Source organism: Cotesia glomerata, linkage group LG2 (genome assembly GCF_020080835.1).
Source record: "Cotesia glomerata isolate CgM1 linkage group LG2, MPM_Cglom_v2.3, whole genome shotgun sequence".
NCBI lineage: Eukaryota > Metazoa > Arthropoda > Insecta > Hymenoptera > Braconidae > Cotesia > Cotesia glomerata.
The window spans coordinates 4258265-4274323 of record NC_058159.1 but is presented as its reverse complement, the minus strand read 5'-3'; the positions used below and the strand labels follow the sequence as shown (position 1 = coordinate 4274323).

Sequence of the window (16059 nt, the reverse complement as noted above, 5' to 3'; positions counted from 1 at the left end):
AGATTATACTCAGTGATATCTGTAGTGAAAAAAAATTTCAGATAGCTAAAAAAATCCAGATTATACTGCGTGATATCTGGATTATACTCATTATAATCTGGGATTATGCTCAGTGATATCTGTAATGAAAAAAAAAAATTTCAGATAGTAGCTAGAAAAATCCAGATTATACTACGTGATATCTGGATTATACTCATTGTAATATGGGATTATACTGTTTGTAATCTGGATTATACTAACTAATATCCGAAATTTTTTTTCACTCAGTATAATCTGGGATGATATATTGTGTCATCTTGTTCTTTCCGTGCATGTGAAAATTAATAAAAATCACAGTAAAAATTTTTAGAAGCATTTTTTTCATTGTAATAAATTTGTTAAAAAAAATTTTTAAATTGACAGCTGACGGCTAGCTTCAGTGTTATTAAAATTATCATCAGGATATATTTTTTATAGCTTCCAGTAGAGACTGAGGATTTGGTTTAGCAGCAGTACCAGCGACGGATAGTTCAGCTTTGACTAGCGCTTCTGCTGTTACAGGTCCGATCGCTACAGATTTTATTTTATCTAGTGACAAAGATTGTTCTTTCGCAGCATTTACCAAAAATTCTACCACAGACGGGCTAAAAAATACAAAAATTTGAGGACTATTTGAAATAATTTTTGATAAATCTTTTCCTAACGAATCTGCTGGTAAAGTTTTGTACACATTCAATTTCTCGAATTCAATGTCATTGGCAATTAAAACTTTTAAAATTGTATCTCTTGATATTTCGCTGCAAGGATACAGCAAAGGTTTGTTATTTTTTTTAAATTTATTTACAATATACTCCGCGAGCTCGCAAGCATTCCCGCTGTGAGATCCTTCACATGAATTTAATTTAAGACACTCTTTAGCGCAGGCTTCTGTAGAAGGTCCTACGCAAAAAGCTGGCAGTTTTTTCCATGCATCTAAATTGTCTGTTACAGAACTGACTGCTTCAATTGATCTCGGGCTAGTAAATATAAAACCTGTAAAGTAATTTTTTTTTTATAAATTATGAATTAGTATTTTATTTATTTATTATTTTAGGAAAATTAATTAATAATTTTTTTAACAAATAAATTATGGCAAAAATAAAGTAGAAAAAAAAGTTGACATGTAGAAATTTTATGAAAATTAATTTAGCAGATATTTAATAATTTTAAAAATTTTATAGCAAATAAATTATGGCAAAAAGAAATTAGAAAAAAAAATTGACATTTAGAAATTTAAAAAAATAAAAAATGCAATTTTTTAAAAATAAATTTTTTTGATAAATAAAATAGAAAAATTGTTAAGTGACTGCTAACTTTAATTTCATAGAAAGTTTAGAAAATTAAAAATGCAATTTTTTATTTCAAGAAAAATTTTTTTGTTAAATAAAATTAAAAAATAATCAAGTGACTGCTAATTTTAATGATATTATTATTTTACCGGAGTAAGATTCTGGATGAAGTAAACATTCTTTAAGAATGTCCAGATTTATAAATTTAAAAGTCAGTGTCTTCAATACTTGACAATTGTACCCAGCTGCATTTAAAAAATTGACATACTCTTCTTGGCTTTCATTTTTATCACTCAATCCTTTACACAGAATTACATCCCAATTGTTTGACATATTACTAAATTTCTTTGTAATATATTTAATTTATAAAACCTTAAATATTTATTCATTACTGATTACTTGCACTTGCTAAGAAAAAAAAAAAATAAACATTGGACCTCTGGTGACCGGTATTAAAACTTCTGAAATTTATAAAAGCCGCGAAAGTATAAACTACATTTTAAATGAGTAAATAAATAAATTTATGAAAAACTGTATTTATTACATACTTCTTCTACAAGCATTATTTACAGTATATATAAATGAAAGCTTGAATGAAAAAAAGCAAAGTGTCAAAGTTGCTTCAAAAAATCTAACTCATTGTACGAAAAAAAACTCAAACTCAAAAAACATCTTAATTATAATAGTATAAAAAAAGTTCTAATATCTATGAGCTAGAAAATAATAATTACTGCTCGGAAGTTTCGTCAAGACGTTTTATAACTTTCTTGTACTCTTCTTCGAGCGCACGGTACTCCTTTTCGAGTGCTTGAATGCGCTGTTCATTGGGCAAAAGGATCACGTTGCTAGTTTCTTTTTTATCCAGACTCTTGACAACAGACTCCAATTTTTTAAGATCTCTGCGCTCGCGTTTGTAAGGAACATTCAGACGTTTCTTTACTTCAAGCCTGTAATCACGGTACTCGTTCTCGTTAGAGAGGTCTGTGACTTTTAGCCTCAAGATTTCATAAATTCTCCTAGCTTGTCGCTTGTTAATTTTAAATTTTTCCCTCGCCTCTAGAGCCATAGCTTTGTTGAATTTATTTTGAAGAAATTCTCGTCCGAAAGCCGGGAGAGTTGCGCAATTCAGTGCGTCGACGTAGTCTCTTACTCGTTGAAAGTCAGGAGAAGGATCTTCCACTGAAATTAAATTTTATTATTAAAATTTTTTTTAATAATAATTAAGAAATAATTATATTATTAATCATTTTTTTATCAATAATTAATTAATTAATTGCTAGCAACCTTGCAGTCACTACGTGACTGCCGCGACTAGTGAATTATTTTTGTTTTATTAAATAATGATTTTTGGAAATTGCACTGTACTTTCTTAACTATTAACATTTTTGAAAATATAAGCTCATCCCAATGTTACACTCATCAAGAGCTTTCATTTGAGTACCCACATGCATTTTGATATATTTTTCATATATACATATATATAATATATATAAATATATGAAAAATTGATGTGGGTACTCAAATGAAAGGTCTTGATGAGTGTAACACCGGGATGAGCTTATATCTTTAAAAATGTCAATAGTTCATGAGATACAGGGCCATTTCTTAATTATTGATATTTTTAAAGATGTAAGCTCATCTTGACGTTACACTCGTCAAGAGCTTTCATTTGAGTACCCACATGCATTTTGATATATTTTTCATATATACATATATATAATGTATAGAAATATATGAAATATTAATGTGGGTACTCAAATGAAAGGTCTTGATGAGTGTCATACCGGGATGAGCTTATATCTTTAAAAATGTCAATAGTTCATGAGAGACAGGGCCATTTCTTAATTCTTGATATTTTTAAAGATGTAAAGCTCATCTTGACGTTACACTCGTCAAGAGCTTTCATTTGAGTACCCACATGCATTTTGATATATTTTTCATATATACATATATATAATGTATAGAAATATATGAAATATTAATGTGGGTACTCAAATGAAAGGTCTTGATGAGTGTCATACCGGGATGAGCTTATATCTTTAAAAATGTCAATAGTTCATGAGATACAGGGCCATTTCTTAATTATTGATATTTTTAAAGATGTAAGCTCATCTTGACGTTACACTCGCCAAGAGCTTTCATTTGAGTACCCACATGCATTTTGATATATTTTTCATATATACATATATATAAATATATGAAATATTGATGTGGGTACTCAAATGAAAGGTCTCGATGAGTGTAACATCGGGATGAGCTTATATCTTTAAAAATGTCAATAGTTCTCAAGATACAAGGTAATTTCTTAACTGTGTATCTAGAGATAGAGCATTTCTAAATGAAGCCTAAATACTTATAATCATAAATTGACTATTGGTGAGAATGATATGAAACCTTGAAAAGACATAACTCCAGGTCAAGACTTTTCCAACGATATCAAATTTAACCATAAAAACCCATTTTATCATATAAATACACTGGCCACCAAATTTTTCTTATTCTCTTAATAATATAGATTAATTCTGTTTTTTAATAATTAATTAATTAATTATTAATTTTTTTTATCAATAATTAACTGTTAATTGATTAAAATAAATACCAGTAATGTCTTTGACTTGATTATCGCCGATGTATTGCCGGTACATGGCTCTCAGTAAATTAGCGCCTAATCCAAGACCTTGGAAGGGCGGTAAGACAAGAATTTGAGCAATACGCGGTCTTGTGTGATTAGGATAAGCGTAATATTGATAAACAGTAGCAAAACCGACAGTTGCGTAACGTGCAGACCCAGAAGTAGATGTAAATTTTTCAAACATGTTAAAATAATGCCACTGGTCGTCATCAATGTCTATAAAACTCGCTGCGTCGATATACCACAGTAAAAATGTCTGCAATCGTTGATGATATTCCTTGAATCCTTTGCAAGTCATATCTGCTTTGTAAACTTCAAAGTTACGAGTTTTTTCTTCTTCATCTAAATAATAAAATATTTTAATTACATAATACTGAAAGTTACTAGACTAAAATACCCCATTAGTGACGGGGATCTCATTACTGACATTTTCTTTGATTTTAGTACTTATTCAATTGATAAAATCATTAATTTGTATTATGAATATATTATTTCTAATCTTTAAGAGCTTTAGATCAAAAAAATTTTTAATTTTTATTCCAAGTAGAACATTTTTTCATTGAAAGAAAAAGTGCCACTAATAAGGCTTAGAGGTGCCACTAATGGGGTCTTTTACCTTACTTAATTTTAAAAAAATAAAATTATGACACTGAAGTTAACTGACATGGAGAATTTTTTTTATAATTTTATAGCAATAAAATTATTTTCAAAAAATTTAATAAAAAAATTCCACATAGGGTAAGTGTGGGTATTGCTGCGGATTTTTTTATTTCAATTATAAATAAATGGTACTTGAGCTTTTAAAATTAAAAAAAATTGTTGCTAGTAATTGAAATCTTTAAGAAAATATTTGCATAGTAGTTTTTCACGTACAACAATTATTCAATGTGTTATTAATAAATTAAAATTAACTGGCTATACAGGTAGTAAACTATAGCTTTTCTGAAAATAAATTTAGCAGATATTAAATAATTTTTTTTAACAAATAAATTGTGGTAAAAAAAAAATTTGCATGTAGAAATTAAAAAAAATAAAAAATGCAATTTTTTTAAAACTATTTTTTGGGAAAAATTTGTTTGTTGAAAAAAATTAAAAAATTCTCTAACGACTGCCAACTTTACTGTCATATAGCTTTTTTTTGAGTTTTTGTACGAAATTAGGTGGTACTAAAAGTATCATTTGCTTTACATAAAATGGTTCAAATTTAATATTTTTTGTACATAAAAGTAAGATAACCCTTCTTTAATATTAGTCATGTATTAAAAATTGAATTTTGAAATTAAAATTTTTTAGTAGAAATTTTTTTATTAAAATTGATTCGTTATGAAAAAAATTGAGTTGTCAGCTTACTCAAAAATATCATATTAAAATACCTGTAGCAGTGAATGAATGTATGAGTTCTCCAGCTGGTCTAAAAGTGTCATCTTTAGTCAAAGCTTTTATAAATGAATCCAAGTTATCATGAACCTGAGGAGCCAACTTGTCTTTTATCTTAGGCAGAACGTCATCAGCTTCAACTCCCTCAAACATTCCTTTTGGCAATTTTTCAGAATAACTCATACCCAGATAAGTTTCTAGAGACCCAGCAGAATAGTACAGCTTTATTTTTAAATCCTTAAAACCGAAGATGGTCTCACTGTCTCCGAAGACCTGGTGGGACATCTCAGGAGCAAACGAAGTTTCCGCATCCTCGAGATCTCGTTCGTCTCGGACTAGTTTGAACTCCAGAACTTCATTGCTGTCAACCACGTAGCCTTGCAAACGTGCGGTTGTCGTGTCATCCATCATCCTAAATAATTTAATTAAATTTATTAGCAACTGTCAACTTAACCTATAAACTTAATTTACACTTTTACTTTATAATATTATTGTTAGTATGATTAATTAATTTATCATGCTCAGTTATTGATATTAAGCAGAATTTTTTATTGACTTAATTATATTATTACTTGAAGCTGTAATTGTTTAATTGGAATTATTCTGAGTGTACACAAAGCTATCGCTCCTTTAGTTCGCGCCAATATTTTTTTTCCACTAAAATGCAGCCAACGTTATAATTTATAAAGATCATTTTCACACCAATTTTTACGCATGCGCAAATGTATGCACATCATTTCCGGTCATATTCAAAGTATTTGGTAAAGTACCATGACAATTAAGGAAATGCACGTAAGTACCCTGCTAGTATAAAGAATGTCTAAAAAAAAATAATGCGTAGAAATACTTTTGTTATGCATCTTAAAATTAATTTTTAAATTAATTAATAAAATTTTTGAGGAAATTTCCAAAAAATTTACGCATTAAATAATTATTAACATTTAATAATTATTTAATTGACTAAAAAAAATATAGCACTCTGAAACCTTTAAATTTATTTGTTTGTAAACATGTCTCAGATAAACCAGCATAATTTGCGAGCGCATTTTGGAAAATTTTCAACACGTTTTATTAAAACTACTAAAAATAGTATATTGTGTGACTAGGGATGAAAAAAAAAGGATTTCAGACCAGAGTGAAGTTGCCTGCCCGAGCGAAGCGAGGGCTAATGGCATCACTCGGTCTGAAATCGTGTTTCATCCCGCGTCACACATTATATTTTTCATATAAGTTGCATTAAAAATGCTAGTTTGAATGTCTGGAGCCAACCAGAACTAAATAGTTTCAGACGAACAGCGAAAATACCATTTTATTATGAAACTTATTCGCTCAGTGCGAAGCCATGGTGGGGGAAAAACTTATTTACCGTCAGCGCCACGAGTGGCTATATCCGATACTAAGGGGGGATATTTTTATGTTTCGAGTTAGCTAAATATACAAGCGAATTATTATTTAAAATTTATTTAAAAAGAAATACATAAAATAAGTCACAAAAGTTGTTGTGTTGTAAGTTGTAAGAATACAAGTAGAAAATGTGCTTGTCATTTTTATAAATTTCCAACAGCAAGTTGGAAAATAAATCAAAGGAAAAAATAAAATTAAAAATGATAAATTTAATCAATAAAAAAGTTTTCCCAGCTTTATTATTGAATTTTAATATGTAAATTTTAGTTAGCAAACATAATCTATTTTTTTGTACTCAAAAACAATCAGCACTTTTAATTTGTAAAATTTTGAAACAATGAAAGATTTTGATAATTTCGTTGAATCAAAATTTATTTATAAAAAAAAAATAATTAAATGTTTATTCACGTTTATTCAAGTTTTATTATAATTTTAATTTTTAAAAAAATTTTTTTCTATTTTCTTTTTATTTGATTTTAATCTGACGTTAACCAATCTTTATGTGTGCTAACTTCTATGCTACTTTTTATGATATTAAAGTTAGCTGTCACTTGACCATTTTTTAATTTTATTTAACAAAAAAATTTGTTCCGAAAAATTTTTTTTTTAAAATTGAATTTTTAATTTATTAAATTTTCTAAATGTCCAATTTTTTTTCTCAATTTTTTATCCAGTAAATTTATTTATTAGAAAAATTTTTAAAATTATTAAATATCTGCTAAATAATTTTTCATCTACTTTTTCGGTATTAACTATACTTACATTTTATTTTTTAGTGCACAAGAACACTTTACGGTAACAAATATTTATTTTAAATACTCCCTTTAATTAATAAAGCATTCTTTTATTTATTATTTAATATTATTATTACTAACAGCCATTCAATACATAATAAAATATATTACAATAGCCCCCTGTAGTTCAAACGTACCGTGGCGCTGAAGTTGTGCACAGAGCGAATAATAAAATAGAAAGTAATAGTTTATTTTTTACCAAACATTATTCGTAAATTGACATGTTTTCTTTTATCATTCTTATTTATGCTTAATAACAGAATTATGATATAATGTCAATACAGTTAACGGTTAGAATGACAATTATAAAGGTATAAAATAAACATACAATTGATAGAATTAAAAATAAAGCTGCAACTTCACCTCGCGGACAGAAAATCGTCATTTTCTGTCCGCCGGGAAGAATAGTATATTACACACCTAGGGAAGTAAAGTAAGAAATGTCTCAGATCACATGTAATGTTAGTATTTGTTCAGAGTCTTACGAGAAAATCAGACGTTTGCAGTATTTCTCGAATTATACTATCAGTCATGGATTAGATGAAGTAAAAAAAAACTAAAAATCAGATTTTCGAAATATTCAGGTTTCTTTTTTTGCAATAAAATATATCAGTTACCGAGATATTTATTGAGAAATTAATATTTAAAAATCACAAAAAATTCTCAAGTTACCTACAATAAAATGGAGTCAAAAGATTTGGCAACGTTGCGTAGCGCGCGAGCTTCAGACCATTCAATAAATTCAAACTAAACTTTAACGCGCTTATGTTTTTCATGCATACTTATTAGTTAATTTATTGTTAACAAATTTTCATAATTCATAATTGAAAAATAAAACAATAATTAAAAAATACTAGCATTCCTGCCATGAGACATTAGAATCCGAACAAAAACAGTTTCACTGTAAAAAAAGTCGCACCAAGTCCACGTTCATAAGACTATTAGGAAAAAAAATTTTTTTTTTCTTTACAAAAAGATACAAAATAAAAAAATTAAAAAATCCGAGTAACCGATATGATTGTTTATGATTTTCGGAAATTAAAAAAAATTTTTTTGTAAATTTAAAAATTAAAAAAAAATTTTAGAACGTATTTAGTGTGCGCGGTTGCAAAATATTTTACTTTTAATGAAATTCGTAAAATCTATTTACTAGGACTTTAAAAAATTGAAATACACAATGACGCACACCAAGTACGTTCTAAAATTTTTTAATTTTTAAATTTACAAAAATTTTTTAATTTCCGAAAATCATAAACAATCATATCGGTTACTCGGATTTTTTAATTTTTATTTTGTATCTTTTGTAAAGAAAAAAATTTTTTCCTAATAGTCTTATGAACGTGGACTTGGTGCGACTTTTTTACAGTGAAACTGTTTTGTTCGGATTTTAGTATTTTTTGTAATTATAATGAAAATTTACAATTGATAACAACTTAAATCTCGTGTTGACTGCATTTTTTACTGCAAACTATCCCCTTAAAGCTACAGTTTATGTAGATGTAATTCCAGTGCACCCTGGCGGCCATAGATGCAAGCTATGAATCACTTTTTACTGTAGTTGCGTGTCTATAGGAAGGATTACTACACATTTTTATTTTATCTAGTCTGTGGCGCTGATATTCCCCATCGAAAAAAAGTCAGGATCGAAATTTCTGGGCTTACTATAGTTTGTGCTGATAAAATTTAATAATTTTAAGTGAATTAAGTGTTATAATTGATTATAATTAATTAATATCAGTAAAATAAAGTATAAATTACTTTTATAATATATTATTTTGGAAAAAGGAGAACCATATAATTAAATAAAATTTTGCAACCTCGAAATACCGTTCTGCTTACAGTAAACACAGTCGGTAGTCTGGCGCTCCGTTTACAACGGATTTGAACGGAACTTGGCGCCAGATTCTACCGAATCTGTGGATGTTATGGTTTTGTGACTAAACATTTTTAATTAATTTATTTATTTACACTGACTGCAAAAAGTTAAACACGGTTAAGGTTATATTGTGCAAATAAAAATGTAAACAACCGAAATAAAGCGTTGCCAAATCACGGACAGGTTACTGACAGCTGATTTACAACAGTCAAATTAATGTTTGTATTTACCTATTTTTTTTTTTAATTTTCAAAATTTCAACGATTAATGCCTCATATACTATTTATTTTTTAATTTTAGGATTTTTTATGGGTTTTGTATTTTAATTTATTGAAAATTTACTACTACAGTTGTTATGACTCAACTGGAGCGAAAGGACTTCCTTAACAATCAAACTTGTAGTTAAATTTCCTTTCAACTTTACTACAATTTGACGGAAATACTTGTACAGCAAGTTTTGACGTCTATTTGCAGAATTTGCAAAGTAAGTTATAGGTAACTAATAGGTAATCGCTCGCTTTGCCAACTCTTTCCGTCAAGTTTGCTTCAAATTGCGGATGTAGATTGACAATAAGTTATAGGTAAGATGGCTATCAGGGTCACCCTTATTATTTGTTAATTATTAATTAATTATTATATAATAATTGTGTATTTTCATATGCCCAATAATTGTTACAATGTAGGTTACTTATCAATAATCGGTATTGAAGAAAACTAAAAAGCCTACACGTCAAATAATATGTAAATATGTAAACATAGAGCTCGCTGATAGTTTAGTTATTGTGTAAATTATATTAATGAATACCTGGACTTTAAAAAATAGTTGATGATTTTTATAGTAATTCCGTTCATATTACCTAAAATATGATGGATTATGACTTCAAAGTAAAGACACAAAAAGAGAGGACCAAAGTCGAGGATTTATTCGAGTTTGAGGGGTGTAAAGTCGGCAGAGGTACTTATGGACACGTATACAAAGCTCGCCGAAAAGAAGGGTTAGCTTCCTTAAAATTTAATTATTTTTTTATTGTTTATTATTTAAACAGTGTCTTACACTCATAATTACCTATTTCTTCTCTGTAACCAGGGTGTCGGATAGTGAATTTAAATCCAGGCCAGACACGAAAGATTTCGGGCTGAAACAAATCGAAGGAACTGGACTCTCGATGTCTGCCTGCAGAGAAATCGCTGTAAGTACTTGCCATTTTTAGCAAAAATTCACCACGTCTCAAAAAATAATTATTTTTTAATCCCATTTAATTTTAGTTACTCAGGGAATTGAAGCATATCAATGTTATTACACTTATTAGGGTATTTCTCTCACACAACGACAGGAAAGTATCATTACTATTCGACTTTGCTGAACATGACCTCTGGGTATGTCTTTTTAAATTTACTTGGCAGTTCAATTTATAAATTAATATACTAATTAATTTGAATATTTATTTCAGCACATAATTAAATTTCACAGAGCTGCTAAAGCTAGCAAAAAGCCAGTGATGGTACCAAAGGGTATGGTCAAGTCGTTATTGCATCAAATTCTTAATGGTATTCATTATTTACATTCCAATTGGGTTCTTCACAGAGACTTGGTACTTATTTTTATCTTAATATTTTAATGACACTCAAGTTAGCAGACGTCTAAAAATTTTTTATTTTTTTTATTAATTAAATTACAACTAAAAAGATATTTCTAAAAAATTGCACTTATAGTTTTTCAAGTTTTTTACATGTGAATTTTTTTTTTTGATTGTTCAATTGAAATTTTTTCAATAAAAAATTTATGAAAATTTTGGAATGTCGGCTAACTTCATTTTCATATATTTTAAATTAAATGTATTTAATTTCTAAATTTAAACTTATTTATTTTATTACTCGTGATTAGAAACCAGCAAATATTTTAGTAATGGGTGAAGGAAATGAGAGGGGTAGAGTTAAAATAGCGGATATGGGATTCGCAAGATTATTTAACGCTCCTTTAAAACCTCTCGCTGATCTTGATCCTGTTGTTGTTACATTTTGGTACAGAGCACCTGAATTATTATTAGGAGCGAGGCATTATACAAAAGCAATCGGCAAGTATTTATTTTATAGTTTTAAAATTGTAATTGCAATATTCGGTAAATTGATTAATTTTTTAATTATTCTTATGGCAAAAATTATGAAATTTCCCGAGTATAATTATATTTTATTTATTAATTAATTAATTAATTTATTTATTTATTTATTTATCTGGTAAGGAATTCTATCGAGGTGTAAAAACACCTGTGTATAGAATCAGTACAAAAAATAGTTTTATAATACATACACTTTTATAATTTTGAAAAATTTTTACACAATTTATTTTTTCTTAAAAAATGAATGAGCGTTATGAGGCGTGCACTTTTATAATACATACACTTTTTTATAAAATTTATGTCGATAATACAACGCAAAGAGAAATAAAATTAAATTTATTTAAAATAAATTTAATTTATTTAGTTAGAAGTCTTAATAATTCTTTAAATTATAGATATATGGGCTATTGGTTGTATATTTGCTGAATTATTAACTTCCGAGCCAATATTTCATTGTAGACAAGAAGATATTAAAACTAGTAATCCGTATCATCACGACCAGTTAGATCGGTAAGTTAAATAATTTTTACTCCTTAGATAGAAATTATTTAACAAAAATATTTTTGGTTCAGTATTTTTAATGTAATGGGCTTTCCTTTGGAGAAGGACTGGGAGGACATTAAAAAAATGCCCGAACATCCTACATTATTAAAAGACTTCAAGCGTTCCAAGTAAGTTACAATATTATTTTTTCAAACTCTAAAGTAATAATAATAAACAATTAATAATTAATTAAAATCAGGATGTTGTAGACCAAAATGATGTTATGTTTTTTATTCCATTTATTTTAACACGCAACGTTTCATCATTTTTATTCTGACATCATCAGACACCTTAAACTTTTACAATATAAAAACACAGTCCTTAATTTGGAAGATACTTCCAAAAAGCAAAGACTAAAACCTCGTATTCATTTTAAGGTCATTGTTGATAATTTGTTACTTATCAATATTAACTAGAAAATAATAGACTAATTTTTTTTTTAAAGATATTATTGATGAGGTTTTTGAATATATTTAAATGGATATGCAACTGTAATTTATTTTTATTTTTATTAATTTATCATTCTCATTAAAAAAAAATTCTATAGAGGTGCGTGAAGCACCTGTGCATAGAACGAGTACATATCAAATTATAATTATTTTTCTTATCAATAATCACTGATATATATATATAGTAAATAGTAAATATAATAATACCTAATACAGTGCAAGCTAAAAGAATATCAGCCTAGCAAGTTTGATTGAGCAAATTTTACTTTATTTAAAATGGATTTTATAAATTTGATAAATAATATTATTGTAGAAATTATTTTAATATCATGATTTTCAACTAATTATCTATTTTTATCCATTCTCTCAGTTTTTTGCACGCCTCATAGCGCGAAGCGCGTGAGGTTGTGCTTTATACTCGACTCGTCAAGGTCAAGCAATTTCGGGATCTTTAAATGTCTCTATCACAACCATATTACACTTATACAATGATATAAGTAGATGTACACTGAGAAAACACTTAAATTAAACCATCTTTTACTTTCTAAAATTATTTTATGTTGCTATTTTGAAAAAAAAAAAAAAAACGTTTTGAAAAAAATTTTACGTGGACGTCCGGATGTCACCCCATTTTGGATGTACCAACGATTACTCCCGAACAAATTGATATTTCAAGACCGGACCTTTTTTATTAGTTTAAGAATGCGATAAACAGGGTCCGTATTTCATATCAGTAGCCTAGTTTACGTATTTTTTTTTTTTAATTGAATTTTTATTAAAATTCACTACGATACAACCGTACAAAGACAAACGGATTTTTCTTATTTGTCACGTGAAAACTATGGCGCCACTTGAGGAGTTGAGTTTCAAAAGGGTATCTTTTCGTTTTTGATTAATCGAGACAAAAAAATTGGTTATCTTCAATTATGAATATTTTTATTGAACTTATTTAATTTAGCTATAAAGTGCTATCGGTTATGAAGCTACAATTCGATTTTCATTGAAAAATTTTTATAATTCTCGAAGTAATTAATATTTAAAAGTTCAAAAAACTGCTCTTTTGAAATATGAAAAGATACCCATTTGAAAATCAGCTCCTCACTTGATCAAGTTAGATTTTTTTAGACTGCGTGCGCATATGACAAGAAAAAAGGGTGCTATTTAAAAAAAAAAAATACTCTGTAAGAAATTAATTATCATTTTTTTTTTTTTTTTTTTTCAATCAATTACACAATTTATTTTTTCTTAAAAAATGAATGAGCGTTATGAGGCGTGCACTTTTGGATTTTCCAAACTTTTATTTATTAGTTTCTTCTTATCATGTTTTGTTACATTTATTACGGACTCTAATTTATTGAATAAAAAATGTCATCTACAAAATCCTGATTTCAATTAATTATGTAAAAATTAAGACCTGATTAAAGCAATAATAATAATAAATAATTAATGACATTTTTATAATTATAGTTATGCTAATTGTTCACTTACCAAGTATATGGATCGCCATAAAATAAAACCAGACAGCAAAGCGTTTAGTTTGGTAAAGTAAATAAATTACAAGTGATTATTATTCACTGGATAATTATTTTCAATGACGTATTATTTTTTCTATAAAATCTGCAGTTACAAAAATTATTAATGATGGATCCAAATAAACGGATAACATCTGAGCAATCGATGCAAGACCCCTATTTCTCAGAAGATCCACAACCGACTCAAGAGTATAATTGATTTTAATAATAAAAATTATTATTTTACTATTTTGTGTAACTAGTAATTTACTTATGAGTTATTTTGATTATTAGTATTTTTGCTGGGTGTCCAATTCCGTATCCGAAGCGGGAATTCCTCACGGATGACGATACCGATGAAAAGACTGAAAACAAAGCTCGTCAAAACCAGCAGCAAACGGTAAATAAGTACAGACTGTCTACTGTTGTTAAGATAATTGAAAATAACTAAAAAATAATGAAATTCAAATAAATAACTTTAAACTGTTTATTATAGCAACCGAATCAACCGCAGCAAGGAAATAATGAACATAATCATGGTCAAAATCCAAAACGACCGAGACTGGGCACTCACGGCGCTCCCGAGTTCCACCAACATCAGAGTCATGCGATAACTCACCAGCAGCCTCCTGGGATGGTTTACTCGACGGCTCAGCCAACTCAGCCTGCTAACTTTCATCAGCGCTACTAGTCGACTGTTAATAATTTTTAACTGAAATTATTATTTTATTATTACAATCATCATTATCATTATCACTATCATTATTATTAAATCAGAAGATTAATTAAAAGTAAAAAGAGCATCGGCGACATAAACTTCGAATCAGGAACCATCTAGACTTGTATTACAATGCTATTTATATTATAAATACAAATTAATCTATTTAATCTTTTTAACTGTTATCTATATTATTAAGAGAATAAGAATAATTTTGTGTCCTGGATAGTCATATGATAAAATCGGTTTTTTTTTTTTTTTAGTGAAATTTAGTGTACTTGCAAAAATCTTGACTTGAATAAGTGCCTTTTCAAGATTTCATGTTATTCTCATCGATAAGTCAATTTATTATAAAAATTTAGGCTGCATTCGAAAATGCTTTATCTCTAGATACATAAATAAGAAATGACCTTGTATCTTGTGAACTATTGACATTTTTTAAGATATAAGCTCATCCCGATGTTACACTCATCGAGACCTTTCATTTGAGTACCCACATCAATTTTTCATATATTTTATATATTTATATATATGAATATATAAAAAATATATCAAAATGCATGTAGGTACTCAAATAAAATCTCTTGATGAGTGTAACATCGGGATGAGCTTATATCTTTAAAAATGTCAATAGTTAAAACACAGTGCAATTTAACATAATTAAGAAATGACCTTGTATCTTGAGAACTATTGACATTTTCTAAGATATAACCTCACCCCGACATTACACTCATCGAGACCTTTCATTTGAGTACCCACATCAATTTTTCATATATTTTATATATTTATGTATATGAATATATGACAAATATATCAAAATGCATGTAGGTACTTAAATAAAAGCTCTTGATGAGTGTAACATCGGGATGAGCTTATATCTTTAAAAATGTCAATAGTTAAAACACAGTGCAATTTAACAAAATTAAGAAATGACCCTGTATCTTGAGAACTATTGACATTTTTTAAGATATAACCTCACCCCGACATTACACTCATCGAGACCTTTCATTTGAGTACCCACATCAATTTTTCATATATTTATATATATGTATATATGAAAAATATATCAAAATGCATGTGGGTACTCAAATGAAAGCTCTTGATGAGTGTAACATCGGGATGAGCTTATATCTTTAAAAATGTCAATAGTTAAGAAAGTACAGTGCAATTTAACATAATTTAAAAACGACCTTGTATTTTGTGAACTATTGACATTTTTAAAGATATAAGCTCACCCCGACATTACACTCATCGAGACCTTTCATTTGAGTACCCACATCAATTTTTCATATATTTTATATATTTATATATATGTATATATGAAAAATATA

General features: G+C 27.9%; 3 protein-coding genes across 4 annotated transcripts; 1 reads left to right on the top strand and 2 right to left on the bottom strand.

The window, feature by feature from the left end:
* Positions 1–414: 414 nt before the first annotated feature.
* LOC123259446 (uroporphyrinogen-III synthase-like) lies at positions 415–1735 on the bottom strand. The gene is made up of 2 exons (XM_044719988.1): positions 1457–1735; positions 415–1011 (listed from the first exon to the last, which is right to left on the bottom strand). Exons 1-2 carry the CDS (start codon positions 1638–1640, stop codon positions 437–439), a joined length of 759 nt encoding a protein of 252 aa, XP_044575923.1. The 5' UTR covers positions 1641–1735; the 3' UTR covers positions 415–436.
* Positions 1736–1823: 88 nt separating this feature from the next.
* Positions 1824–6002, bottom strand: LOC123259439 (histone acetyltransferase type B catalytic subunit). Of its 2 annotated transcripts, none has more exons than XM_044719976.1 (4): positions 5873–6002; positions 5313–5728; positions 3907–4281; positions 1824–2486 (listed from the first exon to the last, which is right to left on the bottom strand). In XM_044719976.1, the coding sequence occupies exons 2-4, from the start codon at positions 5725–5727 to the stop codon at positions 2035–2037; spliced, it is 1242 nt and encodes a 413-aa protein (XP_044575911.1). In that variant the 5' UTR covers position 5728; positions 5873–6002; the 3' UTR covers positions 1824–2034. The 2 variants fall into 2 exon arrangements, with proteins under 2 accessions (XP_044575911.1, XP_044575910.1); XM_044719975.1 differs by having other exon boundaries at positions 5889–5991.
* Positions 6003–10132: 4130 nt separating this feature from the next.
* On the top strand, positions 10133–14907 carry LOC123259435 (cyclin-dependent kinase 8). Its single transcript, XM_044719970.1, has 11 exons — positions 10133–10385; positions 10478–10580; positions 10657–10767; positions 10842–10982; positions 11276–11465; positions 11903–12017; positions 12080–12178; positions 13967–14039; positions 14123–14220; positions 14305–14410; positions 14507–14907. The coding sequence occupies exons 1-11, from the start codon at positions 10255–10257 to the stop codon at positions 14699–14701; spliced, it is 1362 nt and encodes a 453-aa protein (XP_044575905.1). The 5' UTR covers positions 10133–10254; the 3' UTR covers positions 14702–14907.
* Positions 14908–16059: the final 1152 nt, after the last annotated feature.